The 23502-nt window shown below is 34.9% G+C and overlaps 2 protein-coding genes across 3 annotated transcripts in view; one reads left to right on the top strand and one right to left on the bottom strand.

Moving 5' to 3' along the window:
- The window catches only part of LOC118266793 (uncharacterized), a 43527-nt gene extending 27787 nt beyond the window's left edge, over window positions 1-15740 (bottom strand). The window contains exon 1 of one of the 2 annotated variants that reach the window (XM_050703225.1): window positions 15574-15740. The gene's annotated coding sequence lies outside the window, so the exon portion shown is untranslated. Of the gene's footprint in view, window positions 1-5562; window positions 5774-15573 lie in introns of those variants that run through there. The other variant, XM_050703227.1, reaches the window with a different exon arrangement.
- A 473-nt stretch (window positions 15741-16213) lies between these two features.
- LOC118267150 (uncharacterized) lies at window positions 16214-21641 on the top strand. The gene is made up of 7 exons (XM_035580961.2): window positions 16214-16566; window positions 16745-16912; window positions 17320-17471; window positions 18056-18252; window positions 18666-18743; window positions 19177-19324; window positions 19734-21641. The coding sequence occupies exons 1-7, from the start codon at window positions 16472-16474 to the stop codon at window positions 19934-19936; spliced, it is 1041 nt and encodes a 346-aa protein (XP_035436854.2). The 5' UTR covers window positions 16214-16471; the 3' UTR covers window positions 19937-21641.
- Window positions 21642-23502: the final 1861 nt, after the last annotated feature.

Below are 23502 nucleotides of genomic sequence, written 5' to 3'. Positions count from 1 at the left end.
TACTTTATTCTAATAATCGTAGGTAATTGATGATGTACTCAATTTCATATTTTTTTCATAGAATTTTTTGTCTGAGATATGACAATTGATGACGTCATAAGTATTGATTTGCTACAAAACTCATAGAAAAGCATATCAGTTTGACATTTTCATAAAAGTATTGAATTTGTCTAGTTAGAAACTACCGCATTAAATGTAATAAATACTTACAGTAATTATTATTAAGTGCACCTCTGAATGAAACCGAGAAACAATCACAAGTTTGAGTTTTAATCATTAATCGTTAATGAGTTTAAATATAACCTTGACGTAAGTATTGCAATAACAGGAAAATGTGTTTGTTTTATACAACGGGACTAATAATATGTTATCAGTGTGTATGTGGTCGAATGTTGTTTTGTATATTATTTCAAATAAATAATCGTCGTTGGCGGTTTAGGTACCTAAAGCCACTGTTGATTGTGGAATGCAGTGACAATTCAAAGATTTGTTTATGTACATAAAGTACTTATCATGAGATTTTATTATACTTATGTTTTTGTTTACAGTTGCATGTTTAATTGTCCATTGGACAATATCATCGTGCGTGTGCAGGAATTATTTGTGCGAATTTTTTGTTGTTGGTTTCTGCTGTAATTCCTGTTACGCTTACAGGAGTTTAAGGGGTATTAATAAGGTGTTTTGGGGGATTAATAAGGAGTTTTGGGGGATTAATAAGGAGTTTTAGGAGTTAAATATTGAGTTTCAGGGGTTAAATAAGGAGTTTTAGGGGTCATAATAATAATAAACGAATACGGTCGTATCCTTAGGACTTAATAACTAGCAAAACGTGAGTGTACAAGATAAAGACAATAAAGTACTGCGGATTAAGTACAATACTGCTAACCTATTCGAGGAGCAATCAACGCCATGTTATGTTGCAGATCCGCTAATTCTTTAATAATTACGGCTATAAATTGCATAATTACTCGACTGCCAGCCTTTAATGCGAACGAACATGCGTAGTATCAATATAGTCATCAAATTACGCTTGCGTGCGTGAGGTTTTACACTGTATCTATTAATTTTGATTAAATTTGGTATTTAGACTGTGTTTCTATTCATATAATATACGTACTTTGTATGGGATTAAATAGCACATAGCAATAATATAACATTATTAACATTACTAGCTAAAAGCTCGTCAGTAATGCATACCATTTTGACAAACAGTAATTAAAGTAAAAAAATCACGTTGAATTTCTAATCACTTACTCAAATATTTTAAATAAACGATATAAAAAGTACAATTTATTAAAAATGACGAGATATGCGTTAGAAATTGTTGTCAGTCAGTCCGCACGCAACGTAACTAACATAATATTAATGACGCTGCAATCCTTTGTAACAGTTTTATACAAAAATGGATGTTGAAATTCTATTTACTACTTTATTCTAAACACGTTCCAGTCTAGATAAGCAAAAATTTAATAAATACCGGCCATCTGAATGGCCCTCTATCTTTCAATACTGTAAAAAAGAAGTGCTTAGGAAAAAAAGAAACATTATCAGTCTATAAATATTCTATTGTACATCACGAGGATCTAAATGACCTTACAGAAACACCAATTACAATCTACCAAAAGGAGTAAAATGAACCACACAACCGCAGACCCGCTACCAACATAATTAATAAACATAGAAAAGAAAGAAACTCATTTGACGGCACAAAAATAGATGGACAACAGCTGTGTCAAGACTTCAAGAGCACGTGTTTTTTGTACACAACCAGGGCACCACACGTGTGACCCCTGATAAAACATTGACGAGTAAACCGGCAGTCTCGTTCGAAGGGAACGCCATTAAACCTTCCTCACAAATATTTGAGAAAGCAGAACCCTTTTTGGATAACTTCCAGTCAGTTTGAACAGAAACAGAACATTTTGTGTAAGCAATTTCTGTATTTTTAGATCAATCCGACTATTTGAAGTTCTTTCTCGTTTTTTTTTTTTATGGTACACGCTGCTTGTTGGGCAGACGTATCACCTGACGGTAAGCACACCAGACTGCGTTACAAGTGCGTTGCCGGCCTTTTGGGGGTTAGGAATTTAACTGTTGTTGGGGAATCTGGGATTGGGAAGGGATTGAGAATTGGGCCTCCGGTAACCTCACTCTTACTTATTTTAACATTTATATTCTAAGCTAGCGCTTTTAAGAATCATTATGCGTAGTTTCACGTATAAAATAACATACTCGTGAATCGTGACCTCAGCGAAAACGTGAATAAGACAACTGTACACCGACGCTTATTACAAGTCACATAATAAAAGAGTACTTTGTGAATTCCAAAAGCTATGTAATGTATATTGTAGGTTTAGTAGAGGGGCCGGTTACTAGCCAGCTCTACATGTTCTTTGAGAAATATACTTCCATTTATCACACTAAGCAGAGCAAATTGTCCGAGCTGAAATTTATTGGCTAGATGTTGGGTTAATTCCTGTTCATTTATTTCATTTAGATAAGATACTAAGTTTTAAGTGTGACAAATTTTTGTTGCTTCAAATGGCTATGAAGTTTCAGACTTGTATTTATGAATGAAACTTATTTTGGTTGTATACTATTAGATAGTTTACTTTGATGGTTCTACTTAATAGTAATGATGTAACAGTTCCTGTAGCAATCAATACCCGAAATAGAATACGTGACACATGAATCATCCTCAGCCGTTCCAATATGGTGCTAGGAAACCGTTTACGGCAAGGACTCTTCCTCCAAGTTCGTTGCTCTTTGTTTTGCATTGTACGCGACCAAGTCTGCATATTGATTAACAATTTTTATATTCTTTTCTTTCTACAGCGTTCAGTTCAGACGATTGCAAAAAAGCGCATTCAGTTACATAATTGTTTTTACTTATTTCTTTGAACCGAACATTACTGCATAATGTCCCGTTATTTTTGATGATCTATGTGCAATACCTTAAATGTTTTGCTCACACGAAATATGGCAAGTACGAATTTTATTTACTCTAAATTGCCATTGGTCACCTTAGCTCGTTAAGTGTTACATCACAAACGATCAAAGTGATTGACGGTTACGAGGACTGCATACAATGGAGGTGTTTAAGGTTCAAAATTGTGTATTGCGTCCGGGAAAGTGTGGCTGACCGGAGGGGAAACGATTCAATCAACTTACCGTAAATGTCTTTATCAGTCTAATTATAATGCAACAAACAACAACAAAAACAATTGATTTTGGTCCAATTGGTATCGTCGTGGTTCATTTAGCTCGCACGTTACAACTACAAAGTAGCCTGTTATTTATTACGACGGAAAGCAACGAACCGTTTTACCAAATAGACACAAAGTAATATAAATATCAGCCATGAATGTCGACCTGTGCTTTTGTTATGGTATAAAGGTTGCCTAAAATGGGTGCTCCCATGAGGATCGACGTAAAAGGTCACGTAACAATAACCTATTGAAGTAAGACAACTTTTCGCTAAAAGCTTATAACACCGGGACTATCAGGCGCCACTGACTGCTGTCATGATCAAATTGGGTTTTAAGTTATAAGTTCCAAACTAAGATACGAAAAGAATGTTTATCCAAGCATCCAGATAGCACATAAAGCAAACAAGCAGAAAGCTCAACAGTTAACCGCTAACATTTTACGATCAGCCTCCTATTACTACACGATAAACAAGTCCGTGCATCTGGAAAACAAGATGCCTCACAGAAACATACATCCGCAAACAAAAATAATGTTTCCTCTGATCAGAACCAAAATGTATAGCTTCATTAAAAATGGACTGCAGAAATATGGACCTCTGATACTTGGGAAAATTGGCACCATTCCAGTTTGAGTATTAGTGGGAAACCAATACACTACCACTATATCAAACAAGCACTTAGTGCTTGCAAATATTTTTTTAGTTGTTACCAAGAGAGTATAAACGCAGCAACATTCATTATTATAATGAATATTGCAGCAACTCTCACAGACAAAGTTCAGACAATGAGCCAGACGGACAAAAGAATAATGGTATAACTTAGCACGTCCTAATAAATTATCATCAAACCAAAGTTAACGGTTGGCAAGTCGCAGAGTGCTTTGTAAATAACTATAATATAACAAGCACTTGAGAAAATAATTTTCCAATGACAATATTTAATTAAAGAGAATGTCCATTTAGCATCTTGAAGAAATATTTAGCTTTCTCTCTAAATAAAGAATCGTTCGAATAATATTGAACTAATTGTGTTTTGTAGAACAGATAAATAAAAAAAAATCTTACTCAATCAATTATTATTTACTTTTTTCTCAGCTAACTACGTGACATTTAAAATATGACATTGAATGAAGTGTGGCTGCTGACGAGCGTGTGTAGAACAAGGCTCAGACTCTCTGGCGTCGTCTGTTACCCTAGTCGCGACACCACTTCAATAGAAAATAGGCCACAGAACGGCGAGAACACTTCGCTACGGGAAATTGTGAGGAAAAAGCTTGCGGAAACCCGCGATGTTAACAAACGAGGAATTTTTAGCACCAATCTTCCGCATCTATGGCCATTATAATAAGAAATGAATACTCACCATTCGTAAATTACTTTGCGAATTGAAAGACATTTTTTAAGCATGTATCAATCAAAATTTTAACAATGGCCACGTACTTAGCAAAAACTCTTGCGGATCTAAATCTAGACTCACTGGGGGCAGAGAATGGCGTCATCACTCAATATGGTTTTTGAGACGTGTACTGAAGATAGTCAAGAGTGAAGCAGGACTAATGTGCTTATAACTTTGTTCAGGTCTGAATAATCTTACTACTTGCTTTATAATAAAAGATAGTACAAGTTAACAACAAGTTTATTGTCCAAGGAAAACTGGTCCCTTAGATTTTAACTCCTAATCTTAGCCTTACAAGGTCGTCGCTCTAAAAACGATCTAACGGGTTCGACGCCCGATCGCCAATGTTGAGTTTATTCATTTATGAACTTCTTGCGTACTGGAAAAATAAACAAATGTGTACTCTACTCTATAATTTGGTACCTGAAGATATTTTTGGATTAAAGTTTACAATTAATGTCTTCTAAAGTAAACGAGAGCTTGTTCGAAGAAATAGTATCTTGATTTGCGGCAAGTCAGAATGTTTACACAATCGTCTTTGTAAATACTGAACCGGAATTATTTTATCTCGGACTGTGAATAATATTGTTAATGAGTTTTAATTTCGAAACTACGAGTGTGTCTCTAGATCGGCCTCTAAACGAGATTCCTGAAAAGTCTTTGTGTTTGTGGCGCAGGAAAACATCCATTCCATTATGTTTGTAATTATTTACCGATCCGGTTTCGTCAACAAAACACTCACTTTCGAACCGGTCTCAAAACGGGCGCCGCACGTCGCCATGCGCCGGCTATGCAACTATTAGACATTGCAAACCTATTATACTATGTATCTTTTAATATTGAACAAAAGACTACCCTTGCACGAACAAACAACACGGATATAATAGAACAAATATAGAATGCATATCTGGAATTAAATGTCTACACTGAAAACATAAATAAATCAGCTAGTACTTACATGACATCAAAAAATAATAAACTTTAGTATTCAGTCCAAAATCCGGTTAGCACTTCATAAGTAAAGTCACAGCGTAACTAAAACGGGCTGATCAAGTTCTTTAGAACATGAAGTGAACAGCGGAAAAACTATAAACACTAGTTGAAGTAAGAACCACAACGCACGCGTCCAACGCAGACGCGAGGGTGAACGTGACTGCGATGCAACCAAAAGAGAATTAGACTGCAACTATGACACGCAGACTCGCACCAGAACATTATTAGCAATTCTCTTTTTTCAATACAATTCATTAAAGCTTGCAAAGCTTTTAGCAAACTATTTCGAATGAGACAGACAATTGTCATTTCCATATGTGCCGTGGAAAATAAAATGCTACATTAGATCTTTTCCTGGTCAACAGATAACATAATTCAAGCGATAAATTACGGGTCGCCAACAAATTATCTTTCAGGACAAAAAAAAAGAAATATGCCTAAAGCCGAAACTAATTTTGCACCGACATTTGACAGGCTACGGCTGTATCAAGATTGAACGTCAGTTTGTATGTACGCTCAGAAATAAACCGTTTATTTTATTTTTACCAACATGTAGGTTTTGCTACATAAACTACTGAATCTGCATAAGAGCAACTATTGCATACGTTTTCAATACGCGAGTGTCTTACATCGGGAACCAATCGTGATCTTTCGCAAAGCTTGCTCTGGTTTCCTTTTCTTACAGTCTCAGTATTGGAAAGTACCAAACCTGATCTTATCCAAGCTTTCAACGTGCTTTCATGTTCCTTAGTTACATAAAATATTTACATTATTAAAAAATATTCTGGGGCAAACGCTTCGATTCGCGATCGACGCGTCTGATATGCACTTAAAAAATTAATTGCCTCGCAACAACTACGAGTTTTTCGATGATGTCAGGTTTCAGAATAGCTAAACCGATTGCATAGATAATAGCAGAAACTGTTTAAAAAACAAACATGTATTTCAACAATGAATAATCATTAGAGTTTTGTTTTGTTTTTTGTTTTTTTAAAAACGTTGCCCCACATTAGGATTTTCTCCTGTGTCGTGGGTGCGTTTACAAACATACAAGTTCACATGCACATGACACCCAGACCCGAAACAACAATTTGTGGATCACACAAAGAGTTGCTCCGTGCGGGAATCGAACCCGCTACCCGTTGCGCGGCAGCCAACCGTGCAGTGTATACCTTAGCTTCTTGATTTGGAATCGAAAACATAAAGTAGACGGAAACAAAAATAAAAAATGAATAAGGATAGTGAGTAACTGACGCCGAGGAACACGTGGCTCATGACAGGAAATTACTAAGGCGTTAGCACAAGTAAATGGTCGCATTGTGAGTTTGTGACGAATTCGCGCCACATTGGATGCAATACGATATTACACCACAGTAAATACAAAGGCCGATATAAATCTTATATGATCTAACTTGATGCCTAACGTAACGTGACTGAATGTACAGTACAGACCTATATTCGCACATTGGGTACAGCAAACTTTACCCGGAGTTTACGCAATTCCGGGGAAACTAAGAATACTTCAGAACCCGGAAACGAGAGGAAAGGAAACAGGAATGTTGCGAAACTTATTACATTCAGATAGTTGTACGCCTACGCTGGAGCTATGTCTCGTATGAATTCGGGAATGGATACCCAAATGTATTTTGAGTGACATTTTCGGGTGGCGCCAGCGGTCGAGTGACCCAGATCTGAGGTCTGCGGCGCAGCCTGCGTACACCGCATCGAGAGGTCAGCGCGTTGCACGCAGCACAGTCCGTGACACCAAAATAAACGCGTAACCTGTATGTACGTATATCGAAACATTGGCCCGATAACTAGATGCTTAAAAAAGGCAATACTGTAAATACACTGTACACACACGCAACATTATTTCAAACATAAAACAATTCAATGCTACAGGAATTCTCACAGATAAAGTAATTGACTATTTCTAAGATATTACGTGAGCACGTGTCACATTTGTAGTAGGCAGCTACGCAGACAGTTGATAATTCTCACGTGGGATAAAAAATCAATTTTCAGCTATTACATGCTTTGTTACATAGTCCCCATTGTGTAGGTGAAAGTTCATAATAAAAAATATTGTTCCGCGTATGAATCGTGTTACATCCAATTACATAGAGCTCGAACTATAATTTCAATTGAGATTGCATCTGTTCGTTACAGCGAATATTAAAACTTTTTAGCGCCTGGAATTGTTAATTAGTAATAAACAATAAGGTGTATAATTAAACATTTTGTATTTGCCAATCGAGTTTCGTCGGAGTTTAACACATTAATTGATGTGTAGTACGTAATAACACCTATTATAATAATTTTCAATCTGTGCATTACTTTCAAATGGCACATTTGACTGGCAGACGCATATTCCCATAGCAGATTTTAAAAGCGAGTCATCAAATGTATCACTGCTTGCTTTCACTGGTGCAATTTGATGCGTAATCAACGCGGGTGCAGATTGTGGAGCAATTAAACCAGTGCGGATATACTCGTGTGTTTATGGCAACGCATTTTCCTGCCATCAAGGAAACGCGCCAGCTGCTGAACCAACCGACATGACTACAATATTTATTTTTAATATCTAAAATACAGCTCAAATTTTAATGTTAGACAAACAGTACAACAACCCCTAAAATTTTAATAAACCCCTCGTTAGGAAAGTTGTGGCTATTGATATCACATTTACCTGTGCTCCGCTCGAGCTTGTTCAAAAGTTCTGATATTAATAAAGTTTGCTGAAATAAATAGATTTTTAAATTAGAGTCTATTTTTAGAATAATAACGAACCAGTTTATCGTAGCAGCGTATTTATTGTAGTGTTTTATTGATCAATAAATCAAAAAGTAAATGCAATATAAAACCACGTCTGCCGACATTTATTCAATATCTAAACCTTGGTATAGTAGGCCCTACGGTGGTTTTGATAACTAAAGTTGGGTTGCTTCTATCGTAGATACTTGATAATTTTATATAAACTCATTACTTAAATGGAGAGTTTGATTAAATTAAATATTGTGCCAGTCCCTCAGACAAGCCGAGTTATCGACAGTAGCGAAAGCGATTACCAAGTCTGCGTAGTTTTTCCCACATAAAGACAATAGAACACTTTCTATTTTTAAGTAACACTTGGCTAAAATGTTGGAAAGTCTATCTCGATTCCTTTAGTCTGGAATAATACATGCAATCTTCGCTGCTATGTACATTCGGAATTCTGAATTCGTCTGTGTTATATTTGAATGAATTTCCAGAACAATTGGACTGTAAAGGACTATTTAGAACACCAATCTTCCGTCTCTCTAAATAACTTACGCAATGCCTTCGGGTGGGTAGATAGTAGACATGTCATAATGTCTAGAACAATTTCATTGTATTGCCTACCTGTAGATAGAACACAAACTAAACAATATTAAGTCTTAATGGAATTTCATTAGTCTACGTCTAAATTCGTGACTTGGCAAGTCTATGTAAAATAACGTTTAGAAAATCGTTTTACACAATCCATCCAATATTTATAAAAGCCTGCAAATTCTCTTACAAATGAACTTCAACCGGTGTAACCTTGAAACACGTAAATAACATTAAGAGTAAACTAAACAAATTGGAGTTGAATGGACTATGTCAACATACTTTTTCACACTTCTTTATTTTTTGATTGATTGATGATTAGCACGCAGACTTAGAAGTAGTGTACTTTGCAGCTATGTGTGATAAGCATCTTTTGTGATACAAGTATTCAAACAGTAGTGTAGTGAATAGATAATCTTAGTAACTATTACAATTTATCTCTAGACCAAAACGATGAATAACTATGCACGATGCTCCTGAAGTTGCGGTTAATAGGCTCTTAAATTGGCATCATTTGCTGCAGTTAATACCAGTCGTATTCGATCCAATTATGTTTGAAATTTCCGATCTTGTTTTCGTTTACCTAAGGGACGTTCACAGCGAGTGGACAAATGGCTGTTCATTTAAAATGGTATATAATGTGACCCAAAATGGAGAAGATAAAGACCGCCATTAATTTGCTCCTAACGGTCCAAGTGTCGAGAGAAAGACAAATGTTAAACACTGTTTTAATATAGGCAGATTTATATGACGTATAAGTGTGAAAATGTTCCCTCCATCGCCTGTCAACGGAACCAATTTTCCAGGAAGACGGGTGTAGAAAGTGCTGGAGTGTCAAAAGACTGCTAATTATAAACGTGCGGTGGACGACGTTCCGCACATACCTGCCTCTCCAGCCGACAGACAACAAAACAACTTGGATCTATTCACGTCAGATAAACTTTCAAATCAGGCGAGCTGCAAATGAACCATTAATCTTACAGCCTCTTGAGAGCCGATAGATATTGTAGGAAGAGTGTTTTAAATCAATTGTCAAGAGTAACTATTTATACTAATCTCGGATTAGCCAATTAAGAACGGATTATGTGTTTATTCGTTTCCTGAATTAGTTTACGAGTATTGGTGTTACCAACAGATTTATGAAATATAACTTAATTTTTTGCTTTAATGGTTCGGAGATTTATGCAGATTGTCTCCCAAGGATTATTTTGTGCATATGACAAAAGGACAATTCAGAAGAGTTGTTAGTTTTAAAAATAGCCATCCTAAATAACGCATATGCCGTATGCGTTAACCCAATAGGCGTTCGACAAACTAATTTATGTATGACGTTCATCCGACGGGATTAATCCGATTTATGCCACAGCAAAGTTATTTACGCATCTGATTTATACGAATCCGTGCTTCTATATTCAGCAACTTCGTATTGTATTAGCTGCAAGGCTACAATTATCAAAATGTTGAGTTTATCGAAGATTAATATTGAAATTGGTATTAATACGTGATCGGTGATTGGGGTGTTGGAATACTAGGAATGTATAATATCATCTTATCTGTGTTTTATACCCACGTGTTTATGAGAGAAATAGATATAATTTTAATTTTAGCTAATAAAGTGGTATTTTATCTCAGTTTAATTATAACGTACTTTTTTAAACTTATAACAGGGATAGTTTTTGAACAAGTCTAACTTTAGGAAAAGGACTAATTTTGGTGCGCTACGGACAGGAGGCTTAACGTTGAATATGCCCGATATAAAGTTTCATGTGTGTAAATTCTGACTATTTTAAATTTTTCTGCCTACATAAAGTAGAACCGTAGTCATTAACTATTTATAGTCACAGTTCTGAATATCCTAAAAATATAGAAATGAAGTACAAATCCGAATCCGAATGAGCCATAGTTATTCGAAACATAGTTTTGTGAAATGATGATAAATTTGATTTGTCATGAAACGCTCGCTCATGACTGGTAGACACGAATGTCTGTCGAGACAATAAATAGTTTGGTGCGAGTTCAGTGAAAGAATATCGTGACATCTAATTCACGTCGTATTTCATTTCAAGGTCACGAGAATATATCATATCATTCATAATCTTTCCATGCTGACTTGGCGCTATGGTAATCTCTCCGTGAAAAAAACGTTATCTTCACAGAAGGGAGAGTGAAACCAGTGGATATATGCAAAATACTGCTTTCCTTATTCGTTTTATGGAAAGGACAGTCAAAGATAATATCAATAACGTGATTTAAACTCAAGCTCATGTAGAAAGTGCGTCCGTCGTTAAGACGCCTTTACGAGTCAGATACTTGGTAAACAATCACAGCTCACCCACGCCAGACAGTATGAATGACTATCAAGCCAAATTTAGGAACAATACAAAGCTTCTACAGTTACTTAGGTACGTAAAGATTATAAGATTCACAGTTTCATTTCAAACTGGGGAGTTTTATGTCGGAGCTAAAGATCAGAAGTGCGTTGAACTCTAGGCCTCATAGTGTCAGATATAAATCCTCTTTGGTCTAGAATGCGGTGTCCATGACTGGCGACCTCGAAATTTTCTGCGCTTCGTCAATGCAAGCGTAGCGAACGGCGAAAGGTTAAATGGAAACGTGAATAGCTGACGTCAATCTTGGCTTGTTTCAAAGGGGTATCCACAAAGGTAAATTAACGTTTTTAAAAATTCGTTCAGCCTACCGGAAAATGATGACCGTGACTGGTTATTGCTGATGCGATGCAAAGGAACTAGTTCATAAACTTAAGAGACATTGCATATATCTTTAGTCATTCAGTTTTGTATTACACAAACATAATCTGTATTTCAGTACAGAAGTTTCTTCCAAAATATATGTAGGAAATTGCGCTAGTGTTGATGGTTGTACCGACACGTAACATCCAACATATCACCGCTAATGTTGCATGTAATTACTTGGCGGCAACATACACGTCTACAAATCGCTTGCAACACCTGAATTTCGAAATTATAACTACCTTTGTGCTCGCTTCTAATGGAGACTAGAATTGTATAGTCTATAAGTTATGGGGAGAAAGACACAGTTTCGCAGATACATAAATCTACGAATAACAATGCTTGCTCAAAATATATTACGTGAAATTTCCCAATACGCTCATTCACAGCCTTTTGGATGGTGACAAAGTATGTTAATAGTTGTGGCCCATTTCGCAGGCCGATCTTAACTGTATTTGCGTTCGCGTGATATTTTCTATATAAACATGAATGTTTTATTTGCTGGCTAAACTAAACTGGATCCAGTCGTAATATTTATTTTGTTTAGGTATGATTTCCATTGCTAAAGACGTCGGGCGATAAAGCGACGCCTATTTGCTACGGCTGAAAGTAAAAGTTTAAAGTATTAATAGATCTAGGATTTTATAGATTTTGCTTACAAGTTACGTACTTCTTTCTTCTTCTTGTGAGAGAAAATAAAACTATAAATACCTTCAAATACAAAAACACTACTATAGTCACTAACGATAAAGATGAAGATGGTGAAAAAAGAACTAATTGAAACAAGAACAGTCATTAATGGTCATTAGAAATAACCTCACAAAATAACACGTACTTAATTCGACCTAGATATTGAATATGAAATAGTGTTATAGATTTTTTCATTTCCTTGAGATTATCAGTGTGGACGGCGATAATACGAAGGACATTAGTGATTTGCTTTTCAACTTAGCACTGAACGACACTTTTTGTCAATGATGCTCACATATCTTCGATCATCAATCATCTTCTTAGATTCATCAATGCTCATAAGTACTTGGGAAATTTTCTCCATAACTACTAAGTTTTTTAATGTTTTTAATTACGTTTCCTGCTTGCTTTTAATTAAGGAATCTAATTCGCACCTTTCTGGGAGAACCCAGTTGTCTAAATGTACTGCAAAGTTTTTGATCACATAACTAAGCCAAAAAAGATATATGGCTGCGTTCTGGAACATAGATACAGTAATGAGCCAACTGAAAATGGACACAGACTAATTTATTAGTCAGTGTAAACTAGAGGATCTGACTAATGAAAAAAGTCTAAGTTAGGCAATCCATGTTGAATCCTGGGATTTCTCAAGTAGGTACCATATGCAATTTGCGAGAACAAGAGGCAGATGCGCGTAATTTAATGCGCTTAAGAGTTAAGAGATGTCAAAGGAAGATTGTGTTCCGAGAACTCGGCAGTTCACTGCTACGGGAGCGTAACCGCATGTGTAGCGTGTGAAGTATAAACCTATATGCTACTTTGCCATAACGTCCCGGTTGGCCACGCTATTTTCCGAGAGAATAACTTGAACACAGGAGGAAGTGCAGTAAAAGTCATTTAAATATAACTCGTAAATGCACTATTTCTAAATAACCGTTAGCTGCGTGTACGTGTCACGTATAAGTTGAGGCCGTTAATAGCTCAATTAGTAGCGAAGTTCGGGCGGGTCCAGCGCAGCGTCGACTCGCATTTCAGCATGGCGGTTATGGACGAAATACGTTATATTGCCGCCGAAAATACGCGCGTTGCGTCACTCAACTATTGCCCTTAATCACGCACGCCACGCGGAAACCACACATGAAATACGTATTCCAAGTTATCATTTCTGAAACTCAGTCGGTAATAGTAGTTCGCATTGTTTTTATTACTTCCCAGTTGGTACAGAGTTGGTACTACGGGAGAACATTTGTGGAGATCAGATAAGCTTGTTTTATTCCACACAAGGTATCATTTAGATGTGTGTAACACAATATTATGGGAATATTTTGGGTTCACTGTTTGTCCGAATGAAGCTTTAACGACTTTCGTAATTGGGAACAGTATGATACCTACTTATATGTATGTTTAATCTAAGTGTTTGGTATTTTATATTACGATTTATTACTTTTATATGTAAGTACGTTATTGTTATTTAGAAGTAATAGGTTTGGTAAGCTAGCTAGGTAGAACAACTAATAATAATTAAATATGAAAGTATCAGGTAAGTATATTGTATAATGTATTGTGTAGTAGTTATTAAATAAATTATATAAATAATAATGACTTAAAGTGGTTATTTACGACTTCCATACACATAACTATATAATATCTAATTAATTTTTTGTGACTTGCTCATTATGATTATGATCATAATGTACAACAAAAATGGTAAGGACTAAATACGGATTTGTCTTAATTACTGTTCCATAACAGGTTTTTATGAATAGACTAAAATTAGGAATGACTATAATACTTCTTTTATATAACATCCTTATTTGTTAGACAAATTCACAATTAAGTGGAAGTAAGTAGTTACATGGATATTCATCTTAAAATTGTGTGAAGTTTTTAAATAAACTTTTCTACTAACAAAATGTGATTACTAATAGTTCTAATTTTAAAAGTTTATTGTCCCCTGTTTACTGTTTTCTTGCATATAAATAAGGTTTATTTTGTACAAGGGTTTTAAAAGGTATGTATACCAATGTGATTGTATATTAAACTCTATTTAGTTATTGAAAAAAAAGCTAAATAAATAAAATTGTATTTATAAACCATATTCAGTGATGCAGTTTGAAAAGGGACTAAAATTTTTAGTAAAATTGCAAGCACTATAAATACTGCATAGTTGTTGCAGTGGCTGGGCAACCAGCTGCCTTGCAAGGTGTAGTAAATTCAATTCTTGCACAGAGCAACTATTTGTATGATCCACAAACTGTAGTTTCGAGTCATGGTGTATGTGAACTTGTATGTTTGTAAAAGCACCCATGACACAGGAGGAAAACATAGTACAGGGAAAAATAGATTTAAAAAAAAATTGTATTGTCTCCTTTTTTTCAATGACAGAGAGGTGTTTCTCTAAATTGTTTAATGGGCTCTGGCAGTCATTTGTTAATTTACGATGAAACAAAACAATTGATACTGGACAGTGAACTACAATTAAATTGTTAAAATGTAATTGGAGGGAATAACACTAAACAACACACATTGATTGTATAAACATAGTAATGTAAAGAGATGTTATGTATTTTCACTATTTAGTTACTGGACATATTTAATGAAAAAGTAACTCAATTTCTTATAGTACAGGGCGAGGCCACTGCCATGCCCTAAGGACAATTTCAGTTTATAGGTAAATCTAATCTAAATCTTATTAGCTAAGTATTTAGATTTAATTTTAATTAAAAAGTTTATACACCCTAAAACTATTTTTTTTTTTTACTAAAAATAAACTAAATTTCCAAAAGTATGATAATCAATTATCAATATTTAATATTAGAACTTCTTGAAGTAAAAGTAATGCAGTGCTTATAATATTAGATTCATATTTAAAGTCCTACAGAAATAATTGATTTAAAGTTATATTAAACATAGCTTTAGATAAGGATAAAGGTATGTTGTATTGATTTTTCGCAGAGTATTTTTTTTTAATGTTTATATTATTTTGAAGTAAAGTATGAAAATCTTGTGTGATACCATATTTTATGTTATTCATTATTTATTAACATACGTAGACTTACAGTAACGGTTTAATACATAAAACATAAAAATATAATTTTAAGTTATAACTTTGAAGGTGTGTTGAAATTATTGGCATTAAAAATTGTAAATTATGACAGAAAGTTATAAAATAATTAATCAGTACTTACATGCTAAATAAGAGTTTCCAAATGCACGGCTTTAGTTTATTTATTGATAATAGTTTAACACAAATAATAGGAAAAATTAACACAGAGCGGGTGCTACAACTTAAATCCAAGCAACATGACACTGACTGAACTGTCAAATTGAACATGAAACTTGGAAAGGTACGCATCCAATGTTGCCAGTTGAAAAAAATATAATGTTAATTGTAAAGCTAAGCCTACATGTTTGTGTTCTGTCAGACTAACTAACTATTAACTAAGATAATTATAGTTTGTGAGTATTGTGAGCCATATAAGGTTAATTAACCATTTTGTAAACGCTAATCAAATGTGCTATACTATAACATAAAACTTACGTCTTATGTTACGTCTGTAGTCTGTGCTAAACTGAAAGCGAAATATTGTGTAAATCTGAAATGTATTTTCAAAAATAGAACACCTCTTTTTAGCGGATAATTTAACGTACCTATTTTCCATATAAATTGTTAAACATTGTTTTTTTAACTAGCCAACAGAAACTTATTCATTTATTGTGAACTAGGCCTAAACATTGTTTTTACGGGAAAATAAACCAAAATGTATATTTTGACGAATGGCAATATTAATAGATGTCAAAACCCAAATTGTCAATGTCAACGTCAAATTAATCGGATTGAAGTTGTAAACTGGATTACATTATTTTTATTTGAATTAATTTAAGCTTTGCTTAAATTTATTGACAAAATGCGTTGTAGTTTATCATTGGGATAAGTAACAAAATACTAAATTGAAACTAAGGCTTTACTTAGAAACTCATACTTTGATATTTATATAAATTATTTCAAACTGAGTCAACAACAACAATACCATGTTGAAAACACTTAAGTGAGAACGGAGTAAAAGGGGTATTAACTATACAAGAATGGAACCAGATTCAACGACTCACGATAGCAATATTAGTAACTTAAGTAAATCCGAAGATGTTGAACCTGTACTGCCATTTGCTACACAGCCTGGGTATGTTTATTTTGATTATCATTTAATTCCAATAACTACGAATATGTTAGTACAACACGTACATGGTCACTTGAGACTTATGTGGTGGAGTGTGATATTAATTTTATACCTATTTATTATTTTTGTAATTCATTACTATGTTAGGCTTTATTTACCATTCTTATAAACTTTTTTCCAGTAATCTACAACTGTACAAGAACTTTATAAATAAGGAAGGAGATCAGAGGCTGGAGTATCAATTAGTTGAGAGACTGCAGTCATGTGAACTTATACCTAAAAGTGTTAAATGTCTAGCAGAGGGCTCCAACTGCAATGTTATCTGTAGGACAGCCAGAGTTGTTGACAGGTATGTGCATAAGTCTTGGTCATTATCTATCTGATCTATAAATTTATAGTCTTACAATGCATAAGACTTGTTTTTTTCTATCACAATAGTCGCAAGTAGGTAGCACAGCCCACCTGGTATGTGGCCTATGAACATTTCATTACATTATATGAACACAAGCATGCATGCACTATGTACACATTATTATTTAGGGTGTGTGGTTAGTCTAATAGCCATAAAATTTGAAATATTTTCCATAATAGGAAATGTATTGCAGGAACTTAAACAGAAAGTATGAAACAGGCCCTTAATATATTTTTAAAATTTCATTAAATGAAAATTAGGTATAGCCAAGATATTCTTCAGTGATTAAATATGAGAGAAAATAAAAAATATTTTTGTTAATCAACATGGTATTTAATTTTCAGAGTGCAATGGATATGTGAGGGTTGTGGCAAGACTCAACCAATAAGGGCTGGATCCTTCTTCTTTCGTCTGCAGTGTTCCATATTACAAAGTATGCAGATAATACTGGCTTGGTGTGAGGATGCTGATGTTGATGTGGTGGCTGCACACTTTGGTAAGATTTTATTTTTGATACTAGGTGATACTCTGTTTTGAGTGGGTAAAATCATCCAATAGCTGGGTACTCACTTAGCCGTGTAGCATGTAACGTATCAGATACTGTATCAACCTGCAAGTGGGTATGGTTGGTCCACGGTCTACAGGACATCTAGCTATGAGCTGCCAGAACACTGGATACAGTATCTGATATGTTACATGCTACACTGGATAAGTGAGTATCCAGCTAAAGGTGTGAGCACCTTTGCTATAAAGAGGTGGACCTATAATACTTGTTGAGCGAGTTACCTTGCTTCTTTCATACTCCATTACCATAATTGTCCAAAGAATCTAAGACCATAATGATAATGCCGGTTATTGTTATTAAATACATACCTTATTGAATATGAAACTAATAAATTATTTGAAATTTTTCCATGCTGTCTTAATTAGAATGAGGTAAGTTAAAATCTGGTGTTAAATCTTCTGTTTGTGTTGTAATTGTGTATAAGTGTTCTGTACATAAAGTTTATTCTTTATATCATAGCTACTACTATGTATCATTTAAAAATATATTTAAAAATATAATTTATGTCATTCCAGGAGTAAAACCGAAGGTAGCAACCCAAATATATGATAAACTAGACGAGATTGCAATAAAGGAACAAAGTAAATGCAAGTTGGGTGGTGAGAACAGTGTAGTTCTGGTGGAAATGTACCCGGACTGTGTGAACAGACTGTCTCCTGACACTACTGACCAGCCACATGCTCATAGGATACTTATGGTGGCTGATACTAATGTAAGTACATACATGAATTATGTGTCATGTAGAAATCTACATTAATATACATAATATGATACATACCTACACCCAAATGATATGTTTACAACTCTTATCTGTCTATTTTTTCTGGGTAATCTTTGAAATGGCTGGACCAATATTGACGAATTTTATTGGTTGACTTTATTAAAGAGTAACTTAGGCTACTTTTATATTAGACTTTATAATTCTATGTGGACGAAGTATCATGCAACAGCTAGTAAAGACATAATTATAATGTACACATAGGATTTGTTGACAAAGTAATATTATTCAGCTGAAATGTACCAGTTGTATTAGGTTCCCTTTAAAAATAAGAAGATGCTATACTGCTCAAGCTTTACAAGAATTTTAGAAGCATAATTTTTGAAAGCTGAACCATTTTGTTACAGCACATTCCCACAAGTTATTGGCTACATGTTATGAAAGACGACAACAAGAAGACTGCAAATGGTTCCCTTGACACTCAGGTAATTTAATCAGTACTTTATTTCAACTGTATTCACGTATTAACATCGATACTTGTATGTAATGTTGTGAATTCTGAAATGTAAATAGCACATATTACAGCAATACATTACATCACACATTATAGCAATACCATTATTTAAATTCTTATATGACTTTATTATAGTAAACAAGACTAGTTTTTACCTAAATTAGCATATATGTACATTTTTTTTTTTTATGTTTCCCCACACTAGTATTCTCTCCTGTGTCGTGAGTGCGTTTAAAAACATACAAGTTCACATATACATTACACCTAGACCCCGAACAACAATTTATAGATCACACAAATAATTGCTTCGTGCGAACCCGCAACCCGCTGCGCGACAGCCGGCCTAGCCACCACGCCAACCGTGTATTTTTTTTTGCGATAACAACGTATAACATTTGTTGCAGGCATTGGTAGCAGAAATCGGCGATGTGCTTAAGGAGGCGGTGGTAGAAGGCTCTGTGATAGTGACTGGGAACAACATACCGGCTGTACCAAACACCTCCTCCATACAGAAACTGTTGCAGCACTGTGACATGGATATGCAACGGTTTTGTACGTATCTAGCTTGGTTATTAGTTAAACAATCTCATTACTTTGCTAGTCTTAATAGTACATCCTGGTACACTTGATTGATAGTAGCATGGTTTAACAATATTAAGTACCTCACGCTCTATCCTTGGGATTCCTTTTTCACCATTTGTGTTATAAGTCCTAGGGGTGAGCCTATTGCCATATACTGGGCACAGTTCCAGACTCCGTGCTACTACTGAAAAATTTTTGAAAACCGAAAAATTCCCATCAATTCTTTGCCCGACCAGGGATTCGAGCCCGAGACCCCTTGTACGGCAGTCGCACTTGTGACCTCGCAGTCAAGTTGTATACACCTCTTCATGTATTTATTTACTCATTACTACTTATATTAGTTATGCATTTACTCATGACTCAAGTATTCCATTTTCAGTGACCACTCGTATCTGGCGCCAAGCGGTGACGTTATGCTGTGCGTCCCGTTCAATCTGCAATGGCGGACTGACGGCCGCCGCCTGCGCCACGCTGGTGCAGCGGTACCTCACCACCTCGCTGTACAGGCTGCGGCATGACGACGGCTTCTACAACACAGTCCTTAATACTATCGTCGCTGAGTACAATAAGTGTGATACATAATAGATATTCAGGTTCTCCCTGTTTTTTTAGGGCGAAGGTTATTGGTTTAAGTTTTTAAACTGACATGGTCACTAACTTTAACTTGAAACGGGATATTTACCATGTTGCAAGCGCCATGATCACGGATGAACAGTTCATCCGGGAACATGGTAATAATATTAGTGTTATCGGTTTTTCTCCCATTAAGCAGAAGGGTCACTCCTTAATGTAGGAGATTCGTAACTATTGCAAATCTTCTAACATTTGTTACGTTCTGTTGACACCTTCGAAGGAATGTTATGTTGTAATTCTTGTTGGTATTTCCAGAGTAATTATTTTATTAGAACGATATTATTTTTGTACCTAGAATTAGTGGTTTCTGTTTGTTTTCCATGCTGTTGTAAGCTTGAAGTGTTATTTTTTTAATAAATTACTGACTGTTTTCAGATTAACATTCAATTAATACTAAAATAATATAATAATAATTTTAGAACATGGATATTGTCTACTGTTAATGTAGGTAATAGAATTAAAATAATACTTATGTTGCAAAAAGTATGATATTTACGGAATTTTCAGCACCTGTTATATTGCAAATACCTCTTCATTTTTTTTTTTGTTAATTCATTATACATTTTGACATTCTCGAATCATGTTATCAATGTTGTGTGTTTTGTTTGAAACATTTTTACTAAGTTACGCCATTTTTTTTAAACTAAGGGACCGTGCTGGTTGCGCTACCATTACTCTTTGCGCTAAACTTGCGCAAGTTGATACTAAAATGTGTTTGTACTCGTGTTAAGATATTAATGTAGATTTAAGTCTTTTAGTGCCTTTAATAACATAGTCTTCGTAATAAGTGCCTTATTTGTTGCATGCATAGACGAGAGACTTCTGTTCGATGGACTTGACTCAACTTCAAGAATTATTCGATGTGCTTTTTAAGGAATCTATATTAAAAAAAGTGTGCCAAGATGCAGTCAAGTACTCAGTGAGTCATATTCAAAATCTTAAATTGATATTTGTCCTACTCAGCAAAAGTCCCAAGTTTGCGTAATGCCAGAATATGTTGAATTCTTGTTTTATGTGTTTGTTGATAAAGTTCATTTTAGTTTATAATTATTGGATTCTGATATAAAAGAGTACTTTACTATATTCCGATGTATAATATAGTAGTATATATTGTTATCGTTAATGATTCTGACATTTCTATTCATTCATTGATACTTATGTGTGTGCTAGTTGATATTATTTTTTTCTTATATTTGTATGGTTACTGTGAGTACCAATGTACCTTTTTCCGAGTTATATGTACTTTCTAAGATTGTTTTATTCCCCATTTATCAGTGATGTCTAACCACTGTCAAAGGTTTAAAGGAAATCATCCTGAGGAACTCTTATACTTATGTTTGAAATCACCAACCCGCATTGAGCAGGCGTGGTGATTAATGCGCAAACCTTTTCCGTGCGAGAAGAGGCTTTTGGTTAGCAGCAGCTACTTATAGGCTGTCATCTATTTATATGTGGTTACATTTGTTAGTCATGTGTCATCCTTTCAAAAATAAGAGGCATATTACATAACAAAAAGTGAAATGGTTACAAATTGGAGAAAATATTTTTATTGTACCTATACTTACTCGTATTCTTTTACCAAATTCTGTGCACAATAATGTCTTCCCAAAATACAATTTTTACTGAAGAAAATAAAGAAATATTTTTACTTTGATCACTGTTTATTTACTACCTTTGACTAATCTAATCTTATGTACATACATTTCTAAACATATAACTCTACACATACTAGTTAATATCAGGTTATTTAAATATCAATGTCAAAGTACAGAAACTTGATCCTAAAGATATTTTTCGATGGTAAGGGACACTAATAAATTAGCAAGCAAGACTAGGGATACCCCGTATGAGTTTGCTTTACGTTTAAAGTAATCGAAACGAGAGCGCGTTCGGCGTTCTGATTGGTCGGCTCGAATTAAGCAACCAAGGGTACCTACAGGTTGGCAATCGGTACTGTTGTACTTACAAGCCTTATTATGAGCGAGCTTACTACAGCTTAATACGAGTTTGTTTTACGTTAACGAGGTCGAAATGAGAGTGCGTTCGGCGCTCTGATTGGTTAGTTCAGTCGTGCCAGCCAATCGGAGCGATCTCATTTCATTTTCGCCCAACATAAAGCACACCCATACTAAGGGTACAAAGCGCTCTCGTTTAGCGTAAAGCAAACTCGTCCTAAGGGTACAGTTATCTGGCAAACTGGACCGTTTGTATGGGAATACAACGGTTAAAAAACACTCAATTGGCATTTGACCTACTTACAAACCAGTACTTACCCAAATGTATTCAAGGATATCACAGCGACACTCGAAAAGGATCACTTAATTTATTATAACCAAAATGACGAGTTCTGACTTGCATCTAATTCTAGTTTATAGGCACTTAATGGAGCTTTTACTAGGTCGATTGGTGTAAAAGCTGTAAAATTTATTTTTCAATTAATGTGATGTGTGAAATTCGGTAACCGCCGCGCTCAGAGTCATTTAATGGTTAATTAACCCAGACCTTAGCAATCATTTTCGATACAAAATCGTTGTGAAGGAGTAGTTTAAGTAATCATTGAATGTCTCTGAGGCAGTAAGAGATAAACTTGCACATCACATCCAGACCAGGAACAGCCATTTTTCAATGCGGGAATCAAACCTACGTTGCGATACGTTACACAGTAACTGGCTACCAACCGCTACGCTACGATCGTAAGCCTTATTGATGTTAAAATCTTATTATAATATGCATTTAGGACTTATTTGTAGCAAAGGGGGCAAATGAGCAGACGGATCACCTGATGGTAAGCGATCAGCGCCGCCCATGGTTACCTGCAACTCCAGAGCAGGTACAGTATACCTAATACTAAGTTAAGTTTTGAAATGCATTAAAAAGTGAATGGAAACTAAGCAAAGCAAAATAAGTAGGTGCTTATCGACGTAAAATCTTTACACAAGTAAATGAACATTAAATTTGAAGCTACGGGATTCCTTTGAGTAATCCAACGAGCCGATGTCAAGTAAACCGGTAAATAATTTAACAGAGAAACAAGGCAATCGCCATAAAATATAACTAACTGGGTGTGGACAGCGGACTGGTAGAAAGTACTGTAACCTGTTTGTGAAGAGCTAACCGTTTCTAGGTCTTGTCTAGAAATCTATCGACTCATAAAAACTAAAGTGGACAACTCTATTAATTACCACTATAATATGATCGTTTATATGAAACTTTCAGAATCATATTTAGGTATATATTTATTATCTATTAGAAAATTAAAACGTTGAGAGTAAATGTAATAGGATGAAGATAGACAGCTTATTTCAGTAGGTATATATTTTATCTCTCCGTAAATAAATCAGTTTCAAAATCTTCCTACTAGGTACGTTTACGTACCTAGTAGGAAGATTTATTGCAAAGAAACGTATCTAAGTACGTACACGTACTTAGATACTTTTCTTTGGACCTGTCTAATTATTACCTACTTATTACAACTTATTATTTTTCTAGGGGTGAGCCTATACTACTCACGATTT

The sequence above is a fragment of the Spodoptera frugiperda genome, chromosome 23 (genome assembly GCF_023101765.2).
Source record: "Spodoptera frugiperda isolate SF20-4 chromosome 23, AGI-APGP_CSIRO_Sfru_2.0, whole genome shotgun sequence".
NCBI classification, from domain to species: Eukaryota; Metazoa; Arthropoda; class Insecta; order Lepidoptera; family Noctuidae; genus Spodoptera; species Spodoptera frugiperda.
This window is presented reverse-complemented; position numbering and strand designations above follow the sequence as displayed.